Source organism: Bactrocera neohumeralis, chromosome 2 (assembly GCF_024586455.1).
Source record: "Bactrocera neohumeralis isolate Rockhampton chromosome 2, APGP_CSIRO_Bneo_wtdbg2-racon-allhic-juicebox.fasta_v2, whole genome shotgun sequence".
Lineage (NCBI taxonomy): Eukaryota > Metazoa > Arthropoda > Insecta > Diptera > Tephritidae > Bactrocera > Bactrocera neohumeralis.
In genome coordinates, this window is record NC_065919.1 from 23,800,835 (window position 1) to 23,823,993 (window position 23,159).

A 23,159-nucleotide genomic window follows, 5' to 3' on the forward strand; every position below is an offset into this window, starting at 1 on the left:
GTTAGTTGACGCAGATTGTGGGGTCTCCCTTTTTGTGGATTGCGCAGAGCACACTTAAATTCCAATCGTTGGGCAACTCAAATATACTACATATAATTATTTTTGTTTTTCTAACAAACCTTATGTTGAACAAGTCGGTCAGATATATGTACATACATATGTAGATACTCAGATATATATAATTGTATATCTATATCTATATATGTATATGTAGATATATTTCTATATATACATACATATACATATGTATAATTGCTTAGAGTCTGATCCTCTGGTTGACGTTTTGCGCCTTAAGGTATTTCCCTGGCTTTGATTCTTGCAAGTTGCAGGAGTATAAAATGTGCAGCTGGACTTAGCCCTTCCTTACTGGTTTATATGTTTTTCGTTTTTTTTTATTTCAAACTTTTTTATAATATTTAGTTCAACAGTTGAATAACGAGGTGAACGTTGTTTCAATTTTTTTTTTCCAACACTCATATATTCATACGTAAGGATGTATGTAAGTTTTTTCAATTTTCAATCGTCTAAATAAATATTTATTGTCACTAAAATTGATAAGTCAAAACTGCCACTGAATCGCTGTCAATTAATTATAGGTTAAAAGGAAGCTAGCATTTTCTCAAAACCCATACAATTTTAACAACATTTACATTAATATTTACATGCGCACACATTTTACAGCAATCGAGTTGATCAACAGGCAATATTTCCTTTTTATGGCAGCGGCCTATACGTGTGTATGTATGTATTTCAAAGTTGTTCAATTACGGATTATTTGCACTCCACTCCATTGAATATGCATGACAGTTATTGCAACCGTGTACAAAACCGTTACACAAATAAATCGGAAATAAGATTTAATTACTTAATAGGCATTTAATGCCGACACGAAGAAGTGGTAAAAGTGGGCACTACAAACTACCGTTACACGCGTACATAGGTGTGTATGTGTGTACGCTTCACGTGGAACAGTTTTGTACCGTGTCGTACCAACGCACGCGAACGCAGTGATTTGAGTAGCGATTTGCACGAATTTTAGCTAATGCTAAAGAAATGTGTGCAAAAAATTGTTCAACTTAAAGAAAACAAGTGAAGAGTAATAAGTACTTTCTTATGGCAACAGAAACAATGCAGAAAAACTTCGATGCAAATATTTGTGTACGAGGGCGGTCCAATAAGTATTCAACCTAACTGCACAATAGAACTATTGAAGCAAGAAAGCCACATTTTCGTAGACGGTCATTACCAATTTTAACCGAATCGCCTTCAGAGTGGGTTTTTAACTGTTTTCAGAAGCGGACGACAACGACAACTCTTTTCCTTCGATGGCGACCGTCACAGGTGCCACGTATTTTAACCTTTCAACTTTCAACCTTATCCAAACAAGGCGAAGACTGTCCTATCCGCCAGATGATATCCACCGTTTTCCGTGAACACTAGCTGGGCAGAAATTTTAATCGATTGATGAGGTTATCACCGCCTCGGAGGCCTACTTGCTTATTGAACTATGTTTTTTTAACTAATTAAAAGAGTTTTTACAACGCTTGTGTAGTGGTTATTATGTTGAGATCGTAAAAACAATTTATCCAACATTTTCTTTTTCGGTTTTTTATCGCTTCCCTCATATATACATATACATATGTATGGTATATGCCTTTGCACTCTGGTTTCTATATTAAATTCAAAGTTTATTAACATGGCATCGTATTACCACTAGAGGCAGCGGAACATCGTAGCATGAACTGATCGGAATGAATGAATGAATGTATGAAGTAAAACGAAACGGTTGGTTTTGTTGAAATTAATTCACTGGATTTCTGTACATGTATCACTACTTGATGTGAAATGCGGAAAGAGATTTTTCTTCTTTTAATTTTCCACTTCTTTGCTCTTTCTGCTTCGAAGTGTCTTTTCCGACTTAATAAACGCTCTTTGCTTTTATCCTTTACGCTTTTTTTATTGAGGCAAGCGTTACTAACGTCTATGTATAAATAAACAATTTTAAAGGTGACATTTTGACGTTTGACTGCCTCTTTGTAACCAACACGTTTGGGTGAGAAAATTGCCACAACATAAAAACACTAATGAGATTACTTCAATAAGGCGCAGAAGAGCGAAGATAAAAAAGAAGAATTTCGGAATTAAAGTGATCGGTTAAAAACTTTAAACAGAATTACATACATACATATGTACCAAACATTTACAAGCAATTAAAATTTGCAATGAAAGTACTTTCAGCAACCCTTTTCAATGGAACATTTTGAAATTTTTATTGTGTCCGTTTGAAAGTACTGTTCCATAAGGAATATATAGCTTATATTGTACCCTAAACAATTTGTAACACCCAGAAAAAACGAAGGAAGCTATATAAAATATATATAGAAAGGATCGGACAAACAAACTGATCGATCAAATCAAGTTCTTGCCTGGAATCTTTCGTGTTTAAGAAGTTTTATGTTATGTTACGGTAGGAGCAGATAATAGTTATCATCAGCCCATGATTGGTTACGGGGTTATATCCACTTTTGAATTTCCAAAACTCGATATAATCGAAACGTTCAGAATGTTTTAAAAGGCCTTCGGTGATAATTGTTTGTGTTTTATTGTTTGTGCAAGTGTTTTTAGTTGGTATAAATGATTCAAAGAGGGTCGACAACACGTTGACGACGAACCACGTACGGCCATCAACATCAACTTGTAATCAACACTTCAATAAAACAAAAGACATCGTTGGAATATCGCAAGGATCAGCGAAAACCATTTTGAAAGATTATTTGGGCCTAAGAAAAGCAAAAGCACAATTGGTTCCAAAATCACATAACTTTTTCGAAAATGCTTTCCCACTATTCTGTAATGAAACGTATTATTTCCAGCGACTCATCGCCATCTTCGTCAACAAGAAAGGCCGGAATTATATGCCGACAACTGTTGGTTTTTGTAAAATGATAATGCACCGTCGCATACATCATTTATTCTTCGTAAGTTTTTCGCCAAATTTTCAACCAATATCGTGCTGCAACCACCGTATATGCCTCATTTAGCTCCGTCTGACTTCTGGCTATTCGGCAAACTCAAACGACCACTCCGGAGAAACTGTTTTGAGTCAATTGAAGACATTAAACGTGAATCACTACGGGCATTGAAGACTATTCTGGAAATTATCTTTAACTCTTTCGAGGATTGGAAAAAACGTTGGCACAAGTGTATTGAGGAATAAATTAAGAATTTTAAAATTATGGACAAAGTCTTACTATTTTTTGTTTATAGTAGTACTACTTATGTACATACATATATGTATGCGTATTTGAAAATATTCTCCGAAAATTTGAAGTTGATATGGCAAATAATTTCGGAGAAAAGAGCGTATTTGTAAGAATTTTTTAACTTAATGTAATCGACTTCCGAAACTTTAAACGCGTTTTAAGTGATCAAAAGAATCAATAATGCCCAAAAAAAAGGTTTTTTCGGACTTGCATTGAACCTTGTAAATCCATGATGCTTTTGATCCCATATACCATATATTATACTATATGTATACATAGTTTTTATATTTTCTTGTTTCGAATCGAAAATTTGACGAAAACATATGTATAACTCATTCTCAAAGATATCACAAATATATAAAATTCGTGAAGTTTTATTAATAATTCTTAAATAAAAAAAAATAAATTACAAATGCAACTTTAGGTGAAAATGCATATCTACCGGATGCATTTCACCCAAAGTTGCATTTGTAATTTAATATATCTATATCCTTTTACCGATGTTTCTAGTAAATTGCAGCAAATACGTAGCGCATAAATAATTGCGAAATATGTGCGCATGCGTTACTGTTTTTAGCACAACCGAGTTAAATAAGCGTAATGTAATAAAAATTTACTCATACATATATGTATCTACATTTGTATATGCAGGTATATGCTTTATGTGCTTTTCAAATGTAAACAAACTGATTTTTACATTTGTGCAACAGACAAATGCGCGTATTTCTTAATTATTGGCGATGCTTGCAGACAGTTATATACCCATGCGCTTATTTATAAGTAGGTGTGTACACTTACAACTTACCGGCTATCAACTATTCATTCCATCGTTCATCCGCATTACGTCGTGTTGGAGCCAATATTTGGTAGCGGGTCTACTATCACCGCTTTTTTTCCACACTAGCCACTAAGAGTTCGTCTGTTCAACTCATATACATATTGACGAATATTTAGTCCCCTGGAGCATATCAACTTCTTGACTTTTCTCTTTCCTTCTTTCTCTTTTACACACACATATTTGGTCAGCGTGAAAAAAATCATATTGCCGCTGACACCTGTCCACCGCTGGCGTATTGTTTGCGGTTAAGTCATCACTCGTGCAATCACCGAACATTACCACCGGCAACCAGCGCTGGCTTTTATATTCTCTGCAACCGGCGCGCTTGTCTTCAGTTGTTACTTTTGCATTTAAGCGCATAGTCAATAGTCACGGGAAATAAAATCTGCGAAAATCATTGTCGGCAACTAACTTTTCGTTATACCGTGTATTTGAGTTATCGCGAAGTCTCCGTTAAGAAGTGACATTTATAAAATAAAAAACAATCCTAGCAAAAATGCGTGCTATATTCCTTACAGTCAGCATCCTCTGCCTTTTGGTATTGAATGTCTCAAGTGATGATAAAAACAAAGAACAGAGTAATGCAGGTAATCAAACAGTTATTACATATTACATATTTTGAAAATATGTGCAGTAGATAAAACGGGTTTAATACGCACTGAGCACGTCAACAAATTTTCTTGACCAAGAATTCAGTTGCGCGAAACCGGATTTCTGGCCTCGTAAACGTCAACAAACAGAACAAAGCAAAAGAAAGTGTCAGAAACGCGGTGCTGTTGTTGGTAGTGTATTCTAGATGAGAAAAAACACAACATAGTTTTTTAATGGCTCTACCGTATCTTCTATAAAAAATACTGTTATTTTTTAATATAATATAGGAGCATTGTTCGAAATATTTACTTAAATAATATTCTTCTGCAAGTGGAAAATATTTATTAAATGCTAAATTAAAAGAATAAATTTCATATACATACATATATAAATGCTATAATAGAAGTTTAGTACTTTATGTAAGTAGTCTAGGTATGTATGTAAGTATATAGTAGCGAGATATATTCAAATATTTGGTAAAAATGAATCGGTCCAGTTAAGTAGATAAAATTGTATCAATCAAATATTTTATACTTTAATTATATGTTATGTATGTATATTAGACTGCTTCAAAAAAATTTCTGCATATTTTCTTCAACTCTTACCCTCTCAAATGTTAGTGACTTTTGTTACAGGAACTAATTTGATGAACCCAATTTTCGAGTATATTCGAGTTGTAGTACATATAATGTCATTATTACTTGAAATAATCGAATCTCCTATTTTTTCTGGCAATAATTCGGTTGTTGCGTGTTGTGTGGCACGTATCACCGTCTTGACCAAATGTTTACAAGATCAACTTCTTCCAATTGCGGCTATAAAAAGATGGTTATCATCGATGTATACCGTTCGCCAAACACAGTAACGGTGTCATCAGCTTTAGTTCGATAAAAGTACGGACCCATGATTTCAACTGACCAAAAACTGTTAATTTAGGTGAATGTAAAGGTTGTTCATGAATAATTTGTGGATTTTCTTCGCACTAGAATCTACAGTTTTGTTTATTTGTCACACTACTCAGATGGAAGTGAGCCTCATCGGAGAAGATGATTTTCTTAAAAAAGATCATGAAAGTTTTCAAGTTGTTCCAAAGGCAAAATCAGCAAATTCACGACGTTTGGAGTAGTCCGGTGGCTTCAGTTCTGGAGTGAGAATATACCTAATTTCATACGCATGCAAGGGTCAGGTTGTGGCTTGAGACAGTCTTGATAACGGTTTAGAATCGACAAAATGCGGTCTTCAGCAACATTTGCCTGAACGGCAGCAATATTTTCATTACTTGGAGCGGTTCTTTGTCACATTGGCACTTGCACATTATGTAAAGAAAATGTATGCTTGAAAATTTCAACAATTCGACGAAATTCGACGATTGTATCCAACAGAGGAATGTTCACTGAGATTCTGGAGTTTTCTTCGCAAGTTCTTACACAGAAATTTTCTCGTTTTTTTTGTCGGCAACAGATTAATTTTGTTGCTCCGTTATAACACTTTAAAAGTTTTCGATTAACGGATGTTATTACCAGAATACCAAGGACCTCGTGTGCCAGGTTTGATGAAGGTATCTCCAATTTTACTCAAGTTATCGCTAAACACGGATGGACTGACAGTAACCCGGGATGCAATTCGTCTTGTCATCCTAATAATTTATATATAAATATAATATGCAAATATATAAATATAGTTTTGACATGGCAATATAGCGGGGACCATCAAATCAAATTTTTATGTTGTAATCTATATTCATCACCATCAGCTCCACATCGCTTCGTTTGCTGCAACTTACTTAGTTCACCAATTATTTCTGTCTCTTGCTGAGTACTTTAGCATTGGAGTTCCATCGCTTCAACATTCTGGTCCACCAGCATCCATCTAAGTTTTGATCTGCCTCTGCTGTTATTTCTGCATCTGCTCATGAAAATTAGCTTTGGTATATAGTTTTCGTCGGGGCAAAAAGTGTAGCCTGTATGATTTAATTGTTGTTACAATATCTGAGTGCATATACAAGGTCTGGAGCTCGTGATTAAACCGCTTCCTCTATAAGCCATCATCGCAAAAAACTCCAAAAATTTCTTCGTACCTTTCGTTCAAAGACTTCTAGTTTGTTTTCTTCAGCATTGCATAACGTCCAGGTTTCGCTGACGTATGTTAGTTCAAGACCAATCAGTGTGCGGTAGATTGAAATTTTCCCCAATCTATCGAGCGTGTGACGATTTAAGTTTTTGCTCAGCGCTAAGTTGAATTTGTTAGCACTAATAATCCTTTGATTTATTTCCGCAGATATATTATTCATATAATATTCGTACTGTATTATATAGCATTTATTTATTTTATTTTTTCGCAGAAATCTGGCAACAAGACTTATCGGATACCTTCAAAATAGAAGGGTCAGATCAGGGTATACAAAAGGTCAATCTCAAGTGCGGTTCTAATTCTATGAACGTTATGCTGGAGACGGAGAAACCTTTCTCTGGCGTGATGTATACACGCGGCAGTTTTTATAAACAAAGTGAACCTTGCTTTGTTAAGCCAAGTACACAAACTTCACGTACTTTAGAGATGAATTTCCAATTGGACCAATGTCAAACGCTGAAGGATGGCGAACTCTATTCCAATATTGTTGTCATACAAAATGATCCCGAGCTGATTACACCTGGTGATTCGGCATTCTCGTTGGAATGTGACTTCCGTCAGCCGCGAAATTTGGATGTGGAAGCAAATATGCAAACTCGTGACAGGTAATTTTTAAAATTGGTTATTACATATAAATTTATTTCACAAATAGCTTTTCTGCAATGCTAAATATCAGCACAAGTTTATCCAAATTTTAAATATATATATATAAATGTATTATGTAGACATCCGCAAAAATTGCGAGGAACCAACACGCATCATCGGCAATAGATAACCAAAAAAGCTTAAATGCCAAGCAAACAAACGCAATGTATATAAGGTATACATATACTACATATGTATGTATGATTGTGATAACAGTAAGCACGCAATGCAAATGTGTATGTATGTATGAATTATGCTGTAATATTTATATTAGTCGGTGAACATACACATATAATACGAATATTGGAATATTCAAATGACATAATTCTCAACTATTAATTCTACACCTATAATTATCATATACATAAATATACATAGTTATTTGTTCTCAAATAATCATAATTTTACCACAAATTTAATAACACTAAAGTAACAATTTACTCAACAATACCCAAAAATACACACAAATTTGCTTACACAGAGTTGCACGCGGTTCCAAAATCACACTTACAAGTCCCGACCCTTCAACAGCAGCGTCCGACTTGAACATTTCATATCAAAGTGACACAGACAGCGTGGAATATGTGCCAAGACAACAAAATGCAACCGATAACCAAGGAGACGTTATACATGAAGCTGAGACGGTGCGCTTGGGTACGGTGGAGGAAGTAACATACACACTTGAGAAGGACGAGCTTTAATAGAATTAGTGGTTTAGTATTTCCATGCAATCTGACAACATAAATCACTAAACATTCACAACAAAACATGTCCCCAAAATAATTATATTTTATACACAATACACTTCTTGTTCCAAGCACCAGGTGAGAGTTGCAAGTAGCTAAAATGCTTTTGATAGCAGTAAATGTATGGTGTGGTCATTTTTAATCAAATATTATCTTTTTTTTATTTACTTGCTTATGCTGTCCTTACTTTTCAGTCCAAATGGACGTAACGAAACGGAGGTGAAATCGTGAAATTCCATTCTGCAGCATACGATACTTTTGGACAACGCAATTCCAATTCATTCAGTTTCCATATACATTTTAAGTTAATTTTAAAGTATATATGTTCAAGGTAAAGGAACTGTAAATTAATATAACTCCTGTGATATGTTTTGAAGATGATTGGTATATTAAAATATATAATTTCATTTGATTCATTGTTCGCTTTTATTTACTTTATTTTTAAGATATAATGTACCGATGTTACCGATTCGGGATACAATTCGAAATTATTCGACAATTAAAAAGGTTCTCTGAAACGCGCGTTCAAAGCTTAAAATGTTTTTATGAACTGTGCAAACTCGAAAACCGTTCTGTGGATTTTAACGAAATTTATACAGCTGTTTTTGTGCATTTTGTCTTTTAATATTGATATTTATAAAAAATTACCGTTTTTTCGAAAATCTATATAAATGTTTCCGCAAGCACCCATTTTGTTCGTCTAAAAATCTTCGATCAGGCGCTAGATTATATATTAATAAAACTAATTGGTGATGGTCACTGCAAGGAGCGGCGGTTGGAACTGGATCAACACAAACAGCCATTACTTCGAAAATAATTATTTTTTGTCTAAAATTTCTGTCAAGTCAAGACGAAACTTTTTTTAATTATACTTTGTTCTTACTTTTATAAAATAACTTACCGGCAAAAGATACCCCTTATGATAATTCCAGGAACATAAAATTTTGAATTAAATAAATATTTCTAACTCTTACTAGTATGAAAATTTGAAAATATGTTTTGTTTCCGCTTCCGTTTATATATGGTAAATATTCTTTTCATTGTGAACTGAATGCATTTATTCACATTTCGCAGTTAAATGCATCCCTGTTGTTTCTCTGCACTTAAAGTGGCAACTCTTGTAAAAATAAATATCTCTGCAAATTGTTGTTGCCTAGTCGTTGTTTTCTTGTTTTTATTTTGCATTGTTATTTTCTTCTCCTGACTTTTATTTTCCGAATACTTGCAAGAGAGCAGTCAAGAAAACCTACAACGAAAAATAAGAAAATTGTAATTAAATTAGAGCAAATTTTTACAAACCGGAGTTATTGCTACTTATTGCGAAATACATAGGTACAATTACTTAAACGACCGGCATCACAGGAGAAGATGATGTATTTACCACTACTATACGTTTGTACAGGAGCTTTGAACGTTCTACTATTAAAGTAAGTGCATATTTATAGTATAACTGCGTAAATTGTGTAAGTTATTGAACTTCTTTATCGTTACCTAAACCTTAGAGGCATAAATTATACACATATAACAAAATTGTCTTTGTTTAGATGGAGTGACACCTTGGAAGGCGAGTGCAGCGATGGGAAATGGCGTCGTTTCCAACATCCAGTGGTTCAAACTGCTCTCATGTTCTTAGGACAATTTCTTTGCTTCGTCTTTTACAAAGCTGCATATTTTTTTCTTCAACGGCGCGGTGTAAGTTGCCACATACATATATATTTAATTAAATGTGTGTATGGATGTAATCAGTAATACGATTGAGTGGTGGTGATAAGAGACTTCGTTATTTTAAAGAAGATGCGATTATAATTAAAAAAATAAATAAATTTTCTAGGCGGGTGCTGAAGGTGAAAATGTGTTAACACGAGGCGGACGTGAATTCTCACCGCTGCAATTGTTTCTGCCAGCTGCATTGGATGTAATAGCTTCTGTTATATTATTAACAGGGCTCTATTTAACCTATGTGTCCAGCTTTCAAATGCTAAGGGGTGAGTAAGTTGTAGATTAAACACACATTATAAGAAAATAATGACTGTTTGATGATATAAAAAATAGCAATAAGTAAATGTATGTATATACCCATTTCTAAAGAGAAAGTACCTTACATGAAATATACTATAATATTATTCTCTTTTTAATTATCAAGTCGTCAAGTAGGTACACGGTATATTAAGATTCCCTACGATGTTTGTACACCTATGTATGTAAATAAATAACCAGAGTGATGAGCTGAGCCATTTAGCCATGTCCGTCTCTCTGTCCGTGAGTCCGCCTGTATATACATATGTATGCGAACTAGTCTCATTGTTTGAGATATCGATGTAAAATTTTGTCCGCACCCTTATCAAAAATCTGCTCATGAAGTTCTTGTACGATCGTTGCCACGAGTCTACGCAACCGGGAGGACGCGGATTTTTATCCGGCCAATTAGTAATAATGTCAACTCGGCAGCATTCCTCCAAATCACTTAAGGGATGTTTTCTGCCGTTGAGGCAACAACAACACTAAGTTCTTGTGTAAAAAACATTATTTGGTGAGGTGTCTTTACGATTCCAAAGAAATAGTTAAAATCGGACATTAGCATATAGCTGTCATACAATCTGACCGATTAAACTCAAGTTCTTATATGAAAAACTTTTTATTTGACAAGGAATCCGAAAAATTTGGCATAGATATTTTTCAAAGGCATTGTTACAATCGCCGAACTTATTGTTCATTTATACTATAAAAATGTATCTGTGAACGGTATTATAGCTTCTTGATTAATTTTATAATTGACAATTTTTCTAATTTTTTAACTAAATATGTAAAAATGTATAATTTCAGTTTCTGCTCTAATATTTGTTGGAATATTTGGTGCCATACATCTTAATCAAACTTTGACTGCACGTCACTGGATGGCTATGTTCACCATCAGTTGCGGTATCTTGGTAATAGTATCTATTGATGTACAACGCGTCGCATATGATCACATTTTATTGCCAAACTGGGATAGCAATGCAGTATTAACCGGTAACTTACTCGTACTTTTCGCACAAATTTTCCACGCTGCTAAATTTGTTTATGATGAAAAGTGCCTTAAAGGAACGGATATACCGACCTTGTTGGCTACCGGTTGGCAAGGCATCTTCGGTCTCTTAATCACTGTTTTGCTGGGCATATGTCTAAATTTCTTACCATCACCAGTACCACTTAACCATAACAGCCGAGGCGTTTTCGACGATCTTGGCGATATTATACCGCAACTCCGCAGTAATCCAACATTATGGACACCTTTAATAATTTTTGTGATCTCCAGTGCTTGTTATAATTTTGCTTCACTAACGATTGTAAAGTATTCATCATCAGCGAATCGATTACTGGCCGATGGCTTACGTGTGCTACTCATTTGGTGGATGGCCTTCATGTTGGAATGGGAATGGTTCAATCTCATAACATTAATGGGCTTCATAATACTGGAAATGGGCACAATTGCTTATCGGAATGCGATATTTATTGAGTGGTATAGATCACTAATAGCTCGTTTGATGCGTGGACGATATGCAGATTTAAGCAATGAAACAGTCAATGACAGCGCAGAGCCTGGTGTATCGACGAACCGTCCGGCGGATGTTATTTAAATGACTGCAACTGATATAGCGAGTAACGCATTGTTGTGATATGCCGATGTAAGAAAGTAAACATTTCAAGAATTTATAGTTAAAAGCACGAAGGAGAGCGAAACTGACATGACTACTGACATACATATACATATATACATATATATAGAATAATAATAATTTTTGCAGTTTATTTAACAATATTTGAAATTCTTCTGCTTATTTACTTATATAAAAATTTATTTAATTTACTTAGTGTGACAACTCAACATACGATGAGACAATAATTGAAACATCTCCTACCCCCTGAAATCCTTTAATAACATTTACATATAATGCTTCGTGAAAAATTCTGGTTTTCTACCTAGTTTCATGTAGTTATTAAAAATTGCACTAAGTGCTCAAGTTGTTGGTGTCACAGCTAAATTATTTGAAATATTTAATATGTAAAAAATGTAACTGATTTATCTGACTGTTGGAGAGAGAAATTAGGCGATATTTGACTAAAAATAAGTAAATTACTAATTATTTGAAAATAAACTTATTGAGAAGAATGAAAGATAAAAGCTTTGTATATTTTCAATTAAAGAAGAGAGAATGTGTGTGTAAGTATTCAAAGAAGATATGTTAATAGTAATGTCAAACCAAGACAATTATATCAATGTATTGAAGACTATGTATGTATGTATGTATTTTCAGTTCACCAATAAGACTCCCTAAACTTTTGTTTGTAAACTCGCAAACTACTCAGTCAAGAAACATTCATTAAGATAAGATTTTTAATTCTTTTTTTTCGAGAATTGTTCTTTTCAAGACGATTGTAGCGAAACTGCCGAAGTTATTGCTACTTTTATACTTGCTTATTGACGTTTTACATGATATTTCAAAACTTTAAACCGTTTTCCCCACAACTCACGTTTTCAAAGACGCCCTCATAACTTCTAAACTAATTTAAATTAAATTAAAATTACGAAAAATACCGCTGAAAGCGATTATCTAACGATATTTGTAATTTTGATTTCAGATGATCCAGCACCAAGGGCCACCGAAACTCAACTTTTTCCCGAGATGCTTCAGTGTAATACCTCTCTTGGTCACATTTTATAATATTTCTGCATATATTTCTCTATAGGAGTTTTAAAATATTTTTTAACCAGGCCTTGTTTTACACAAATTAACTCAACTCCCGCCTTAAATAATTCTTTAATCCACTGGGCCACAAAACCGAACACTTTTTTCGAACGAAAATCGAGTTACTGAACGAAATCTTCTAAACCAGGCTTGACCTCAAAATATGTATTCACATTTGCTTAAGTGTCCTGCTGGTTCTGTTTCAACGGCTTTCCAGATTCTATTTGGGTGGCAAAGCGCAAGTTAACTGCCATCGAGATCATCTAACGGGATGCTCAGGAAACGTGCTGTGTGGAAGTGGTCGGATCACACGGAGACTGGTGTTACAAGAGTGGGTTTAATTTCTACGATCTAAGCCTATTTGGATTGGTTAATAGTATAAACGTTCTCACAAAACACTGCCACAAAGCAATTCAACCCTTACTGATTAGAAAAATTCAAAATCAAAATTGCCACGATTCAGATCAGATAGCCAATCCCTACTAAAATAACAAAAACATGAAAAATATTGTAGTGTTTTACGCGTCTCTCTCTCTTAGATTTGTAACAGCGAAGGATACTCTGTTTATTAATCTATACACTAGTAAGGAAATAATTTATATTTGTACATATTTAAACACAAAATTTTATTTATATTTATCATTATATAATTTAATACACATATGAGGCAATCACAATATTTATTTATTTAAATGAAATTACTTTTAAAGCAGCAATAATATTTGCTCCTATGCACATTAAGCCACATTAACTTTGCACTAACTGTTTATGTACGTATGTATATATAGTACATTAAAAACAACAAAGATAAAAAAGCAAGGGTATTAAATTGCAAGAAATACTATGGTTTTTGATATCTATAGCTCTGAGCAGATGTCAAGAGTGCTCAATTTAAAATAAAGCCAATATAAATCAGGAAATTTCGCTTAATATTATGTTCGTATATATGGTGTATACTTTAGCATTACAGTTAATACAGTTTAATTTATAAATTCATAATTTTCTCACATTTGCTAATAGAATTTTAGCTGTTTTGTTGGTTTTTTTATTTGCTATGCTTCTACAGCAGCTGCAGTTTATTGTCATATTTTTAATTGTAATGATAAGATTTTGTGAAACTCAACACAAGTGAACTTTTTTGCTTGTAATTAAAAAAGAGTATGCACATACATGTTTAGATAAGAAATATACGTATGGAGTCGTATATAATTTATATATAAATAAACAAGTATGTGCATATGTATGTAGATCAAATATCGTGTTGACTACGTATATGTAGACTGTTCTCTTTAGCTGTAAATTGTTTTAAGCATATGTTTGTGCTGGTTTTAGGTTGCATATTTGAATTGACTGTTTTATTTTCACTGTATTTAATTAATGCTAAATTTAAGCACATTTTATGACATTCATATGCATACAAATATAACACATTTTTCCAACAACAATCGCAATTTACGTACATATTGCGCTCACAATTATGTCTTTAAATTTCAAAACATTTTTTTTAATGCATGGAGTATATATGGACAGTACTCAATAAATGCATGACATATACTTATTTATATATTACATACAATTCTGAATGTATGGATTACAATTTGGTAGTATTTTCTTTAAACTGCTAACATCACTTAAACTGCCTTTTTTAAGTGCTAAATTTATAATGATCTTTTAACTTCATTTAATATTTCACTAGCAACTAAAGTAACCATAATTGTTTCTCTGTGTGCGTTTAGTTCTTCTTTTGCATGCCCAACATCGCCTCGGCTACACCAAGGAAATACACCATTTGTGCAATGCCAAATAGTGGTGCAATCACAATCATACGGCACAGACCACCCTTGAAAAATGCGGTTGGGCCTTCGTACTTGAAGGTTTTGCTAAATAAAAAACAACAATATTAGTAACAATTAAAAAATTAATAATTTATAATTTACTATCACATACCTAATACAATCCACAATACCCTTGAACTCCTTCTCGCCATCCGCTTTCTTAATCGCCTGCAGTCGTGTTTTCACCACATCTAATGGATTCACAAAGAGCGCAGCAAATGAACCAGCTGCCAAACCAGATAAGAAGGAACACCTGCAATTTAATAATAGATATTTATATTTCCAGTGTTTTAATGAAAATTCTCCACTTCGTATACAAACCAAAATACTGCCTCCCCTGAACCGTCATTTCTACGCGGGCCAAGCGCATTTAATGTAGCAAACAGCGGGAAGTAAACTACTGAGAAGGTTACATCACGCGCACCGGTCGCACCGATACCCTTATATAGACCGAATATACCCTTCTCTTTGAGCAGCTGTGAGGCTAATTTTGTTGCTGAAACTTTCTCCACCGTTTTACCCGTTAATTTAGCTTGTGCTGCAATACGGCCAGCGTCCTGCATTTGAATTTTCAATAACTCCATAGGAGTCGTAACGATGATTTGGAATGCACCAGCTAAACCGCCAGCCAACATTTGACTGCTCATCGGCAGATGTCCGTCCTTGGTGGTCAACTTGTGACGGAAGTAATCGTTAGCAGTCAGTTTAATAGCCTTCTCGGGCGTAATGAGCAGAATGTTGACACCCGAACCACGATACATGCCGAAGTAACCCTCAGCATGATATGTCTTGCGGAAGCAGTCGAACCTTTACGGTGGAGCAAAAATATCCGTTTTTTACAATGATTTTAATAAGTAAACAAAATTAATTATTGTATGTCACTTACATGTTTTTATACATCTTCTCACCATTTGGACCCACTTGTTGATTCTGCAAACGAGTTTTGACCAAATCCAAAGGGAATACGCAGGAGACACCGATAATACCGGCGATGCCGCCATTGATAATTTTTGGCAGCAGCCTAAAAAGGAAAGAAAATGTGGGATTAATTACTAATTGTATTACAGTAAGTTTTTATAAAAAAGAAGCATGTAGAAATGTGAGAGGTATGTAATATAGAGTCCAAAGGACTTAAGCTAGTCCAAAAACCCTCATTCTGTTTTTACACGGTGGATTGGTTCAATAAAAAAGACATTGATGATTCCTCTAAATGTATGCTATTTAAAATTTCTCTCACCATTAAACTTGGGTGTATTCACCAAAAGAAATTCCTCTCAATTTGTGATATGTTCGTAATTGTATACTATGTTCGAAAAAATTAAATCTGGTAAATAAAATTTAAGCTAAAAAAAAAAATTTATTGTGGTAAATGGAATGAAATTGTGCAAAATTTTAAATATGGTTTAATTTTCAAATGTATGTGTGTATAAATATATGTACATTTAGTATGTCTGCACTCCCTGAGGTCATTATATTTAATGAAAAAAAAAAATCAGAACATAACGGTATTAGTCACATACATATATTACGAACATAAGATGAAACTTAAAAGCAGGCTAAGTTAGTTACCGAATAATCTATCCTGACCCAGATATCCAGCAATAGCAAAAGTTTGCCTCACATATAACAGGCTGTCGCATCAACTTTTTCTCTGGACCATTTTTACAAAATTTTATACTATGCAGTAAATATTTTATATACATACATATGTATGTATGTGTATCGGCTATTGAAATTTCGACCGGCTGAGCAATTTCTATTCGACCACTCACCATCTGAAGAAAAAATAGTAAGTAGCATAATGAACTGTTGGACCCCACCAGTGTAATTTTAGACCCAATAAATCTTTATTATTTGTATGAGTTCACTGAACAAGTTTTAAATAGTCCCTCTTATCAATAAGTGTGCTACGAAAAACGTAAAATAATTATAACAATTTGTTTTCAAAACAAGAATTGATATTTAAGCGCGTGCCCCGGGGTTGTTTACGCACACAGTGAGTCGCTGTCAATAATTGCAAATACGATTGTTGGCAGGCGATTTTTTTGTTTGCAAACAAAAAAATATATTAGAGACACTTTTCTATGTTTGAATATATACATATGTATGCACATAAATACTTCACTTGGGTATGTATAAATGTATATATGTATATAATTAATATTTTTTAATGAGCAGTTTATTTTTAAATTGACGCTTTCAGCATTTTATTGTCCGTAACAAATTTTGAAATCAATCTTGACAATATGTATATACATATATGTATGTATGTACATATACTATGTTCAACATTTTATTATGAGTCGCTTGTGCAGCTAATAGTATATAAGCAGAGTACTTTCAGTATTATTGTATCTATGGAGTGCAAATAAGTAAAAAGCGCTACGCTTATCAGCGGAATCTAGTGAAGAAATGATGTTAGCAGAAAAAAATCTAAAATCAAATCAAACAGTTTCGAATTATGTAAATGCCGCGAACCAAGTTTATATCATTTTTCGTCATATTTCGTCATATGTACATATTTTTATTTCCATAAGAAGGTTTCAATTCCAAAAGTGCATTGTTGTTGTTGTTTTAACGGTTTCTCAGTCCCCGTTAGGATGGTAAGGGTTATCTGTGTTGTGGTCGACGTCATCTAACGGGAGGCCCAGGAAACGTGCTGTTTCGACGGGGTCGGACCAAAGGGAAAAAGGTGTTAGATGAGTAGGGTTGGCGGAGACTCGTTGCATACAGGACATACATTGGATATGTCGGGGTCTATTCTGAATAAGTAGGAGTTTAACCTGCTACAATATCCAGAACGAAGCTGCGCTAGGATCCTAAACCCTAGGAACCACAATTCCCATGACAGCCGGTTCTGCGCACCGGAATTGATTCGGATTTCATCCGACCAAGGGCCCGTTTGGATCGGTAAGTGTTAATCTGTGTTTGGGTTGCTCCGTATCCTCCTGACTCGTGCTGGCATTGAGTCCAACCTGGACCCGGAGGAAAAAGGCTCCATCCAGACTCTACCTCGATCAGGTGTAATACATGTAATGGATGGAGCCATCTTAAGACCTGCTCAGGCCTTAAGACTCACAGGGAGTGGACCACGAGTTACGTGGCCCCATGTTGCCCTCGCAATACTGCGACACTGCCTCTACGGCTGTGCAAACTCACATCGTTCTAATATGTACTTCGCAACGCACGAACTTAGCCTTTTTACTGCCAATTATTCCCAATAAATTAGTAACAAATGTTTATCACTAGCAAATATTGATATTTTGAAAGCTTAAAATTGAAAATAATTTAATTGTTTATTTTTATAATTGTATTAGTGCATATATGTATGTACAGAAGTACATTATTATTGGTACATGTCATGGCGGTGTTATAATTTGAGCCATAGTCAAACAATAAATGCGCTTACCATATATACAGAGCATCCAGCAAAGTTTAGCAGATGTACTTAAATTATAAAATCAAATAGAAAATGCATAAACAAATACATATTTTGAACCGAAAACCTTTTAAGTTATATTTTAGTGAATAAACTTTAATATATATGTACATACATACATACGAATGTAGACGGACTGACGACTTAACGCTCGCAAAAATAGAATTTCGCACATTTTAATTGTTTATTGAATACGTACACACAAACAAACTCTGAGGAACAAACAGATATTGAAGTAAACAGTTGGTATCGGCATAATATCGAGCACTCGATGATGGTGCTTACTTTTTATACCCTGGACAGAGTGTATTTAGCTTGGCACGAAGATTCTATCACACAAGGGAAACGGCGGTATGACAAACTATTTAGTCGTTTCCGTCTGTATATACACCAACTGGTCTCTCAGTCGAGATATCGATCTGAAACGTTGCACACGTTATTTAACTCTTTTGTCCGAACCGCCGATATTGGACCACTATAGCATATGCCTGCCTTACAAATCGACCGATTAAAATCAAGTTTTTGTACGAAAACCTTTTTTGTTTGACGAGATATCTTTACAAAGTGGATGGATTATTGTCTATACATATATATGTATATACTATGCAATCTTTGAACAACTTGTTTTGCTTGGATCATTATAAAATATTCCTGCTATATAAACTGATAGATCAAAATCAAGTTTTGTATTTGACAAATTTTCTTCGCGAAATTTGGCATGAAGTATTGTCCAAGGCAAACATACAATCTCAGAAAAAAATGTTAAGATCGGATCATTATTGTATATATAAACTGACCGATTAAAAACAAGTTCTTGTATGGAAACTTTTTTGTTTGTGAAGGGTGCAACCGAAGTTAAATTTTTTTTGCTTTAATGAAGAATTAGCAATTGAAGCCAACCGAAATGTGGAATTACTATAATCGGGTAATATAAATAAATATGTACAAATAAAATTAATACACATGAATATATGTATGTATATACATTTTTATTAGTCGTCAAAAATTTGCATATATACATATACGTATATACATCTACATATGCTCATTCATTGCATCGTTTGGCATATATTACAGTATTCTTAATATGGGTGCATAAATATATATTAAATATTTTCAACCTTGACGGGTGTCAGTTTTTTGCGAACAAATAGAATAAATAATATTCGCATTTTCCCAAATGTAAGTATATATGTAAGTATACATCTACATACAACTAGATATGTAAGTATTTCTGCTCTCATTCAAATAAAAACAAGCACCTTAACGAGCGATGAGCAGACAAAAAGAACGGCAAGGGGCTATTATTAATATTTATAAATATATAGTATACGTATGCAAATTAAAACGGCAGACAGAGCCTCAGATACTTATGCGTGTGCTTAAAATAATGTGTTGTGTGAAAAATATATCTCACAAATTAGGTCTCACGATTTCGTATACATATATTCGTCTTAAATGAATTTCTTTGACATTCATAGACACACTCGATTTTGGCTAAAAAATGCTCTTGCATACATCTTATTAAAAATATACAGATGGGCGTGTGCTCATGCATATATTATATTAATAAAATATTTGAATACATGCACATATGTATGTATGTGTGTGATGTAACTACCTTATTATAAGTGGTCTAACAGGTATACTTGTATTATATTTTTTGTCAATGTTCTAATGTTCGAATTGTTTACCAGAATATATATTTTATTTTCATATAAATTTCAAACAAAACTTTAATCTAAACTTAAATACATACTAAGTGGGTTAGAGTTTATATGGTATGTATGTACATTTGTCTAACTTTATTATAGAAAAGTTGTTGAAAATCGTTTTTTCATCGAAATTGGGGGTCTGTGCATAGTACTATTTCGATGCTTTGGTTAGTCAAAAATAATTTTCGGCATTATTTATTCTTATTATACACATCTTGTGAAACGCATCGACCATATTTTGATCACTTTCTTAAAGCAACTTCTTTCTGGGCAATCCTGTGAAGTCTTACCGATGTACAAAATAACTAAGGGCGCCTATTTCTCATGCGACAGCATGAACATGTCCTATCTTTCAAACAAATCCGTGAGATTTTCCGGCAGGATAACTGATTTTGGACAAATTCAAAGAATTCATTAATGAGCGAACATCGACCTGAATTTTTACTATATCAGGTTTTACGATGCTAAAGAATGGTGTTTTATTGTTGAATAAATATCGAGGAATATGTTCATACATACTACGACAGGAAATATAACCGATCGCGAAAATTTTATCACACGTTCTTTTAATTCTTTAGACATTGTACTAAATTGTTGTCAACCCAACATTCATCAACTCTATGATGGCATAGAGTGAAGAGTTATAATTGTTTATAGGTATTTCATGGTGCAAACATATTAGTGTTTGATTAAAATTCATTGAGACGCCAATGGTTTCTAATTGATCATAAAAAATAACTTACGCAAATTGCTGTTGTTGCGGTTGTGGCAATGCTTGTTGAGACATTCTGTAATTAGATAAAAAAATCGAACTTTAGTATGACATGCTTTATGTACGTAAATACATATATATACATATATAAATATTACTCTTATCAGTTGAGCCAATAATGCTTTTAACTGTCGAATTTCAAATAAATGGTTATATACCGAATACAAACTAAATAATATATTTATAGTTTCAGTGTTTATTTACCCTAACTACAGTAATAGGACTTTTCTATAATATAGCATTTAATCGGATTCTTTAAAATACGAAACAAGTATTATTATCTTTGTCTTTATCAAGTATTATGGGCTTTTATTTATTATTTACTAGTTCTATTTGTTAATGACTACACTATGCATAAATTCGATAAGACAAGTTGTGTGTGCATACATAGGTTGCCTTTTATGTTTCGAGGTTAGAGAACAAACCCAATTCGAAATCGAAATCATCGAAAATTGAGATCTATACACTTTCACATGTGTTTGATTTAATTCTCAAAGCACTTTTGCCACTTTGATTGAGGTATCTCCGAAACATTCGATTTGAACGTCTCTTCAGGTGTCGAAAAAGGTTGACCTCTTAGTTTAATTATTTTTTGGAACGGGAATAAAAAGAAGTCATTCGGTGCCAAGTCAAGATTGCTCATCAAATCGATGTTTTAAGTGCTAAAAATGCTATTGTTTCAGTCAATGTGTGAAGAGTGATCCGTCGTCGGTGATTGACTTTCCAGATTTCTTGCAAAACATCTGGCAAACAAATGGTTATATACCACTCAGAATTTACTGTTCTGCGTTGTTCTAGTGGTATTTCATATAAATCCATGATTCATCATCTGTCACCTTGTCATAGACATGTTTCGACGCACCGTTATCGTATTTTTTAACATTTCTCTCGACCAATCGACAGGAGCCTTTTTTGAGTGAACAACAATTTGTGTGGAATATATTCAATAGTCCACCAATTCCTATACTTGTCTTAATCCCACGATAGGTTATATGATGATCTTATGACCTCACGAAATTCGTCTTGGAGTGATCTACGACCTCGATAGAATTCACCATACCATCGATAAACATTGGTCATTGATGGAGCTCCATCGCCAAAAGGTGAATTAAGTTAATTGATGCACTGCTGCTACGTTAATGCATCTCGAAAGTTGTAAAAAAATATTCCGCGAAAATGATCGCGGTTTAATTTAATTTTTGGCCGAACTGAATATTTTAAGTAACTGTAAACAGCATAAAGTTGTCATTTGCCAGATTGTATTAGTAGGGTTGCCAAATCACGAAATATAAAAGGCAACCTACGTATAAATTCAATGGATTCGTATCGGATATTTGTAGATATAATGGAAATCATAAATATTTTTTGTTTTTAATTTGACATGAATATTTGTCCTAGATGTTATATGTGAGGTTGTGTAACTCAGCCAGTGTACGAATGAAGAACACTTAATTTTTATCAAAATTTATTAATGTTTCTGAAGGTACCAAATTATGATACCATTACGTACTTGCTTTTAACTACCACGTTTATTAATATAACGACCATGCATATTTGGAGATAGACTTGCGGTGTCAAAGGTTTTATATATATAAAATATAAAATCGTTTTGGTTAATTATATTTTTGCAGCTGATGCCAAAAACTGTCTACGTCCAAGAACTACTTGTTAAATTGTCTAATTTACAATTTATGGATACCATTGCACATAGCAAGAATATCATTACTTAAGTTGACATGAGGAACTTAACTTCAGAAGTAATCCATAGTTTCGTAAAGTTCTGTTTTATTTTTCCCTGTCATTCGTCTAAACATTTTTGTTAGCCCAATCGAATATTTAGCTTAAAACTTCGGACATGAATAGGTAGAAACTACTTTATCGAAGCTAGGTAGATCAATTACACTAGTTTTTAAGCATATAATTTTACATTAAAAAGGTGTCAAAAATTATTGACGAATTTAATATTAAGAAATCACTAAATTCCTGCGTTTACGATGGATATAGCTTATATAGGTGAGCTATAGTAGTCAAAAGCTTTGGCTAGTTAAGCGCTTATATAAGTTACCGGTACCGTAGGTAATCTAAAGACATTGATTTTTCAAACAAGGTACTATTTCCAAAAGTTGATTTTGAGCTAACTGCCCTGTTGGCTACTTACTTTACTGATATTTGTTGTTTACTTATGTATAAGAAGTGGGGGTAATCAAAATACTTTGCGACACAAGTATGAGCTTTCCGCGTATAAATTAGTGCTAGGTGTCACTATTTTGTGTCGTAAATTTTGTATATTTATAACACTTCGTAGCTGAACATTAAATGCAAATTTCCGTAAAACTTATCACGAATCTTCACCCACAAACCAACTACCGCACGTATTGGATTCTGTGCAAAACTGTACAGATGTTTTTGACAAGTATATTATATACTTTTTTGACATTTTCTTATCAGACAAATTTTC

General features: G+C 33.6%; 3 protein-coding genes across 6 annotated transcripts; 2 read left to right on the plus strand and 1 right to left on the minus strand.

Annotated features, from left to right (window-relative positions):
* Positions 1–4,354: 4,354 nt before the first annotated feature.
* LOC126752809 (uncharacterized) lies at positions 4,355–8,549 on the plus strand. 4 transcript variants are annotated; one of them, XM_050463916.1, is made up of 4 exons: positions 4,355–4,688; positions 7,034–7,427; positions 7,548–7,642; positions 8,408–8,549. In XM_050463916.1, exons 1-3 carry the CDS (start codon positions 4,598–4,600, stop codon positions 7,591–7,593), a joined length of 531 nt encoding a protein of 176 aa, XP_050319873.1. In that variant the 5' UTR covers positions 4,355–4,597; the 3' UTR covers positions 7,594–7,642; positions 8,408–8,549. The 4 variants fall into 4 exon arrangements, with proteins under 4 accessions (XP_050319873.1, XP_050319791.1, XP_050319947.1 ...); XM_050463834.1 differs by lacking the exon at positions 7,548–7,642 and adding an exon at positions 7,949–8,291; XM_050463990.1 differs by lacking the exon at positions 8,408–8,549 and adding an exon at positions 7,949–8,010.
* An 870-nt stretch (positions 8,550–9,419) lies between these two features.
* LOC126751720 (solute carrier family 35 member F6) lies at positions 9,420–12,375 on the plus strand. Its single transcript, XM_050462248.1, has 4 exons — positions 9,420–9,640; positions 9,758–9,905; positions 10,045–10,198; positions 11,037–12,375. The coding sequence occupies exons 1-4, from the start codon at positions 9,582–9,584 to the stop codon at positions 11,828–11,830; spliced, it is 1,155 nt and encodes a 384-aa protein (XP_050318205.1). The 5' UTR covers positions 9,420–9,581; the 3' UTR covers positions 11,831–12,375.
* A 1,160-nt stretch (positions 12,376–13,535) lies between these two features.
* Positions 13,536–23,108, minus strand: LOC126752491 (mitochondrial glutamate carrier 1-like). The gene is made up of 6 exons (XM_050463363.1): positions 22,860–23,108; positions 20,673–20,717; positions 15,662–15,796; positions 15,097–15,582; positions 14,888–15,028; positions 13,536–14,820 (listed from the first exon to the last, which is right to left on the minus strand). Exons 2-6 carry the CDS (start codon positions 20,714–20,716, stop codon positions 14,673–14,675), a joined length of 954 nt encoding a protein of 317 aa, XP_050319320.1. The 5' UTR covers position 20,717; positions 22,860–23,108; the 3' UTR covers positions 13,536–14,672.
* Between the last annotated feature and the right edge of the window lie 51 nt (positions 23,109–23,159).

What these genes read in the sequence shown, in the direction of transcription:
- LOC126752491 (XM_050463363.1), bottom strand. Translation starts at nt 20,716, where the DNA reads ATGTCTCAACAAGCATTGCCACAACCGCAACAACAGCAATTTGC. An exon ending in TCAGGGGAGGCAGTATTTTG is followed by an intron (nt 15,029 to 15,096) that starts GTTTGTATACGA and finishes ATTAAATTGCAG; the next exon opens with GTGTTCCTTCTTATCTGGTT. An exon ending in GGTATTGTGGATTGTATTAG is followed by an intron (nt 14,821 to 14,887) that starts GTATGTGATAGT and finishes TTTTTTATTTAG; the next exon opens with CAAAACCTTCAAGTACGAAG.
- LOC126751720 (XM_050462248.1), top strand. Translation starts at nt 9,582, where the DNA reads ATGATGTATTTACCACTACTATACGTTTGTACAGGAGCTTTGAACGTT. An exon ending in TTTTTCTTCAACGGCGCGGT is followed by an intron (nt 9,906 to 10,044) that starts GTAAGTTGCCAC and finishes TAAATTTTCTAG; the next exon opens with GCGGGTGCTGAAGGTGAAAA. An exon ending in CAGCTTTCAAATGCTAAGGG is followed by an intron (nt 10,199 to 11,036) that starts GTGAGTAAGTTG and finishes GTATAATTTCAG; the next exon opens with TTTCTGCTCTAATATTTGTT.
- LOC126752809 (XM_050463834.1), top strand. Translation starts at nt 4,598, where the DNA reads ATGCGTGCTATATTCCTTACAGTCAGCATCCTCTGCCTTTTGGTATTG. An exon ending in CAAAGAACAGAGTAATGCAG is followed by an intron (nt 4,689 to 7,033) that starts GTAATCAAACAG and finishes ATTTTTTCGCAG; the next exon opens with AAATCTGGCAACAAGACTTA. An exon ending in AATATGCAAACTCGTGACAG is followed by an intron (nt 7,428 to 7,948) that starts GTAATTTTTAAA and finishes TTGCTTACACAG; the next exon opens with AGTTGCACGCGGTTCCAAAA.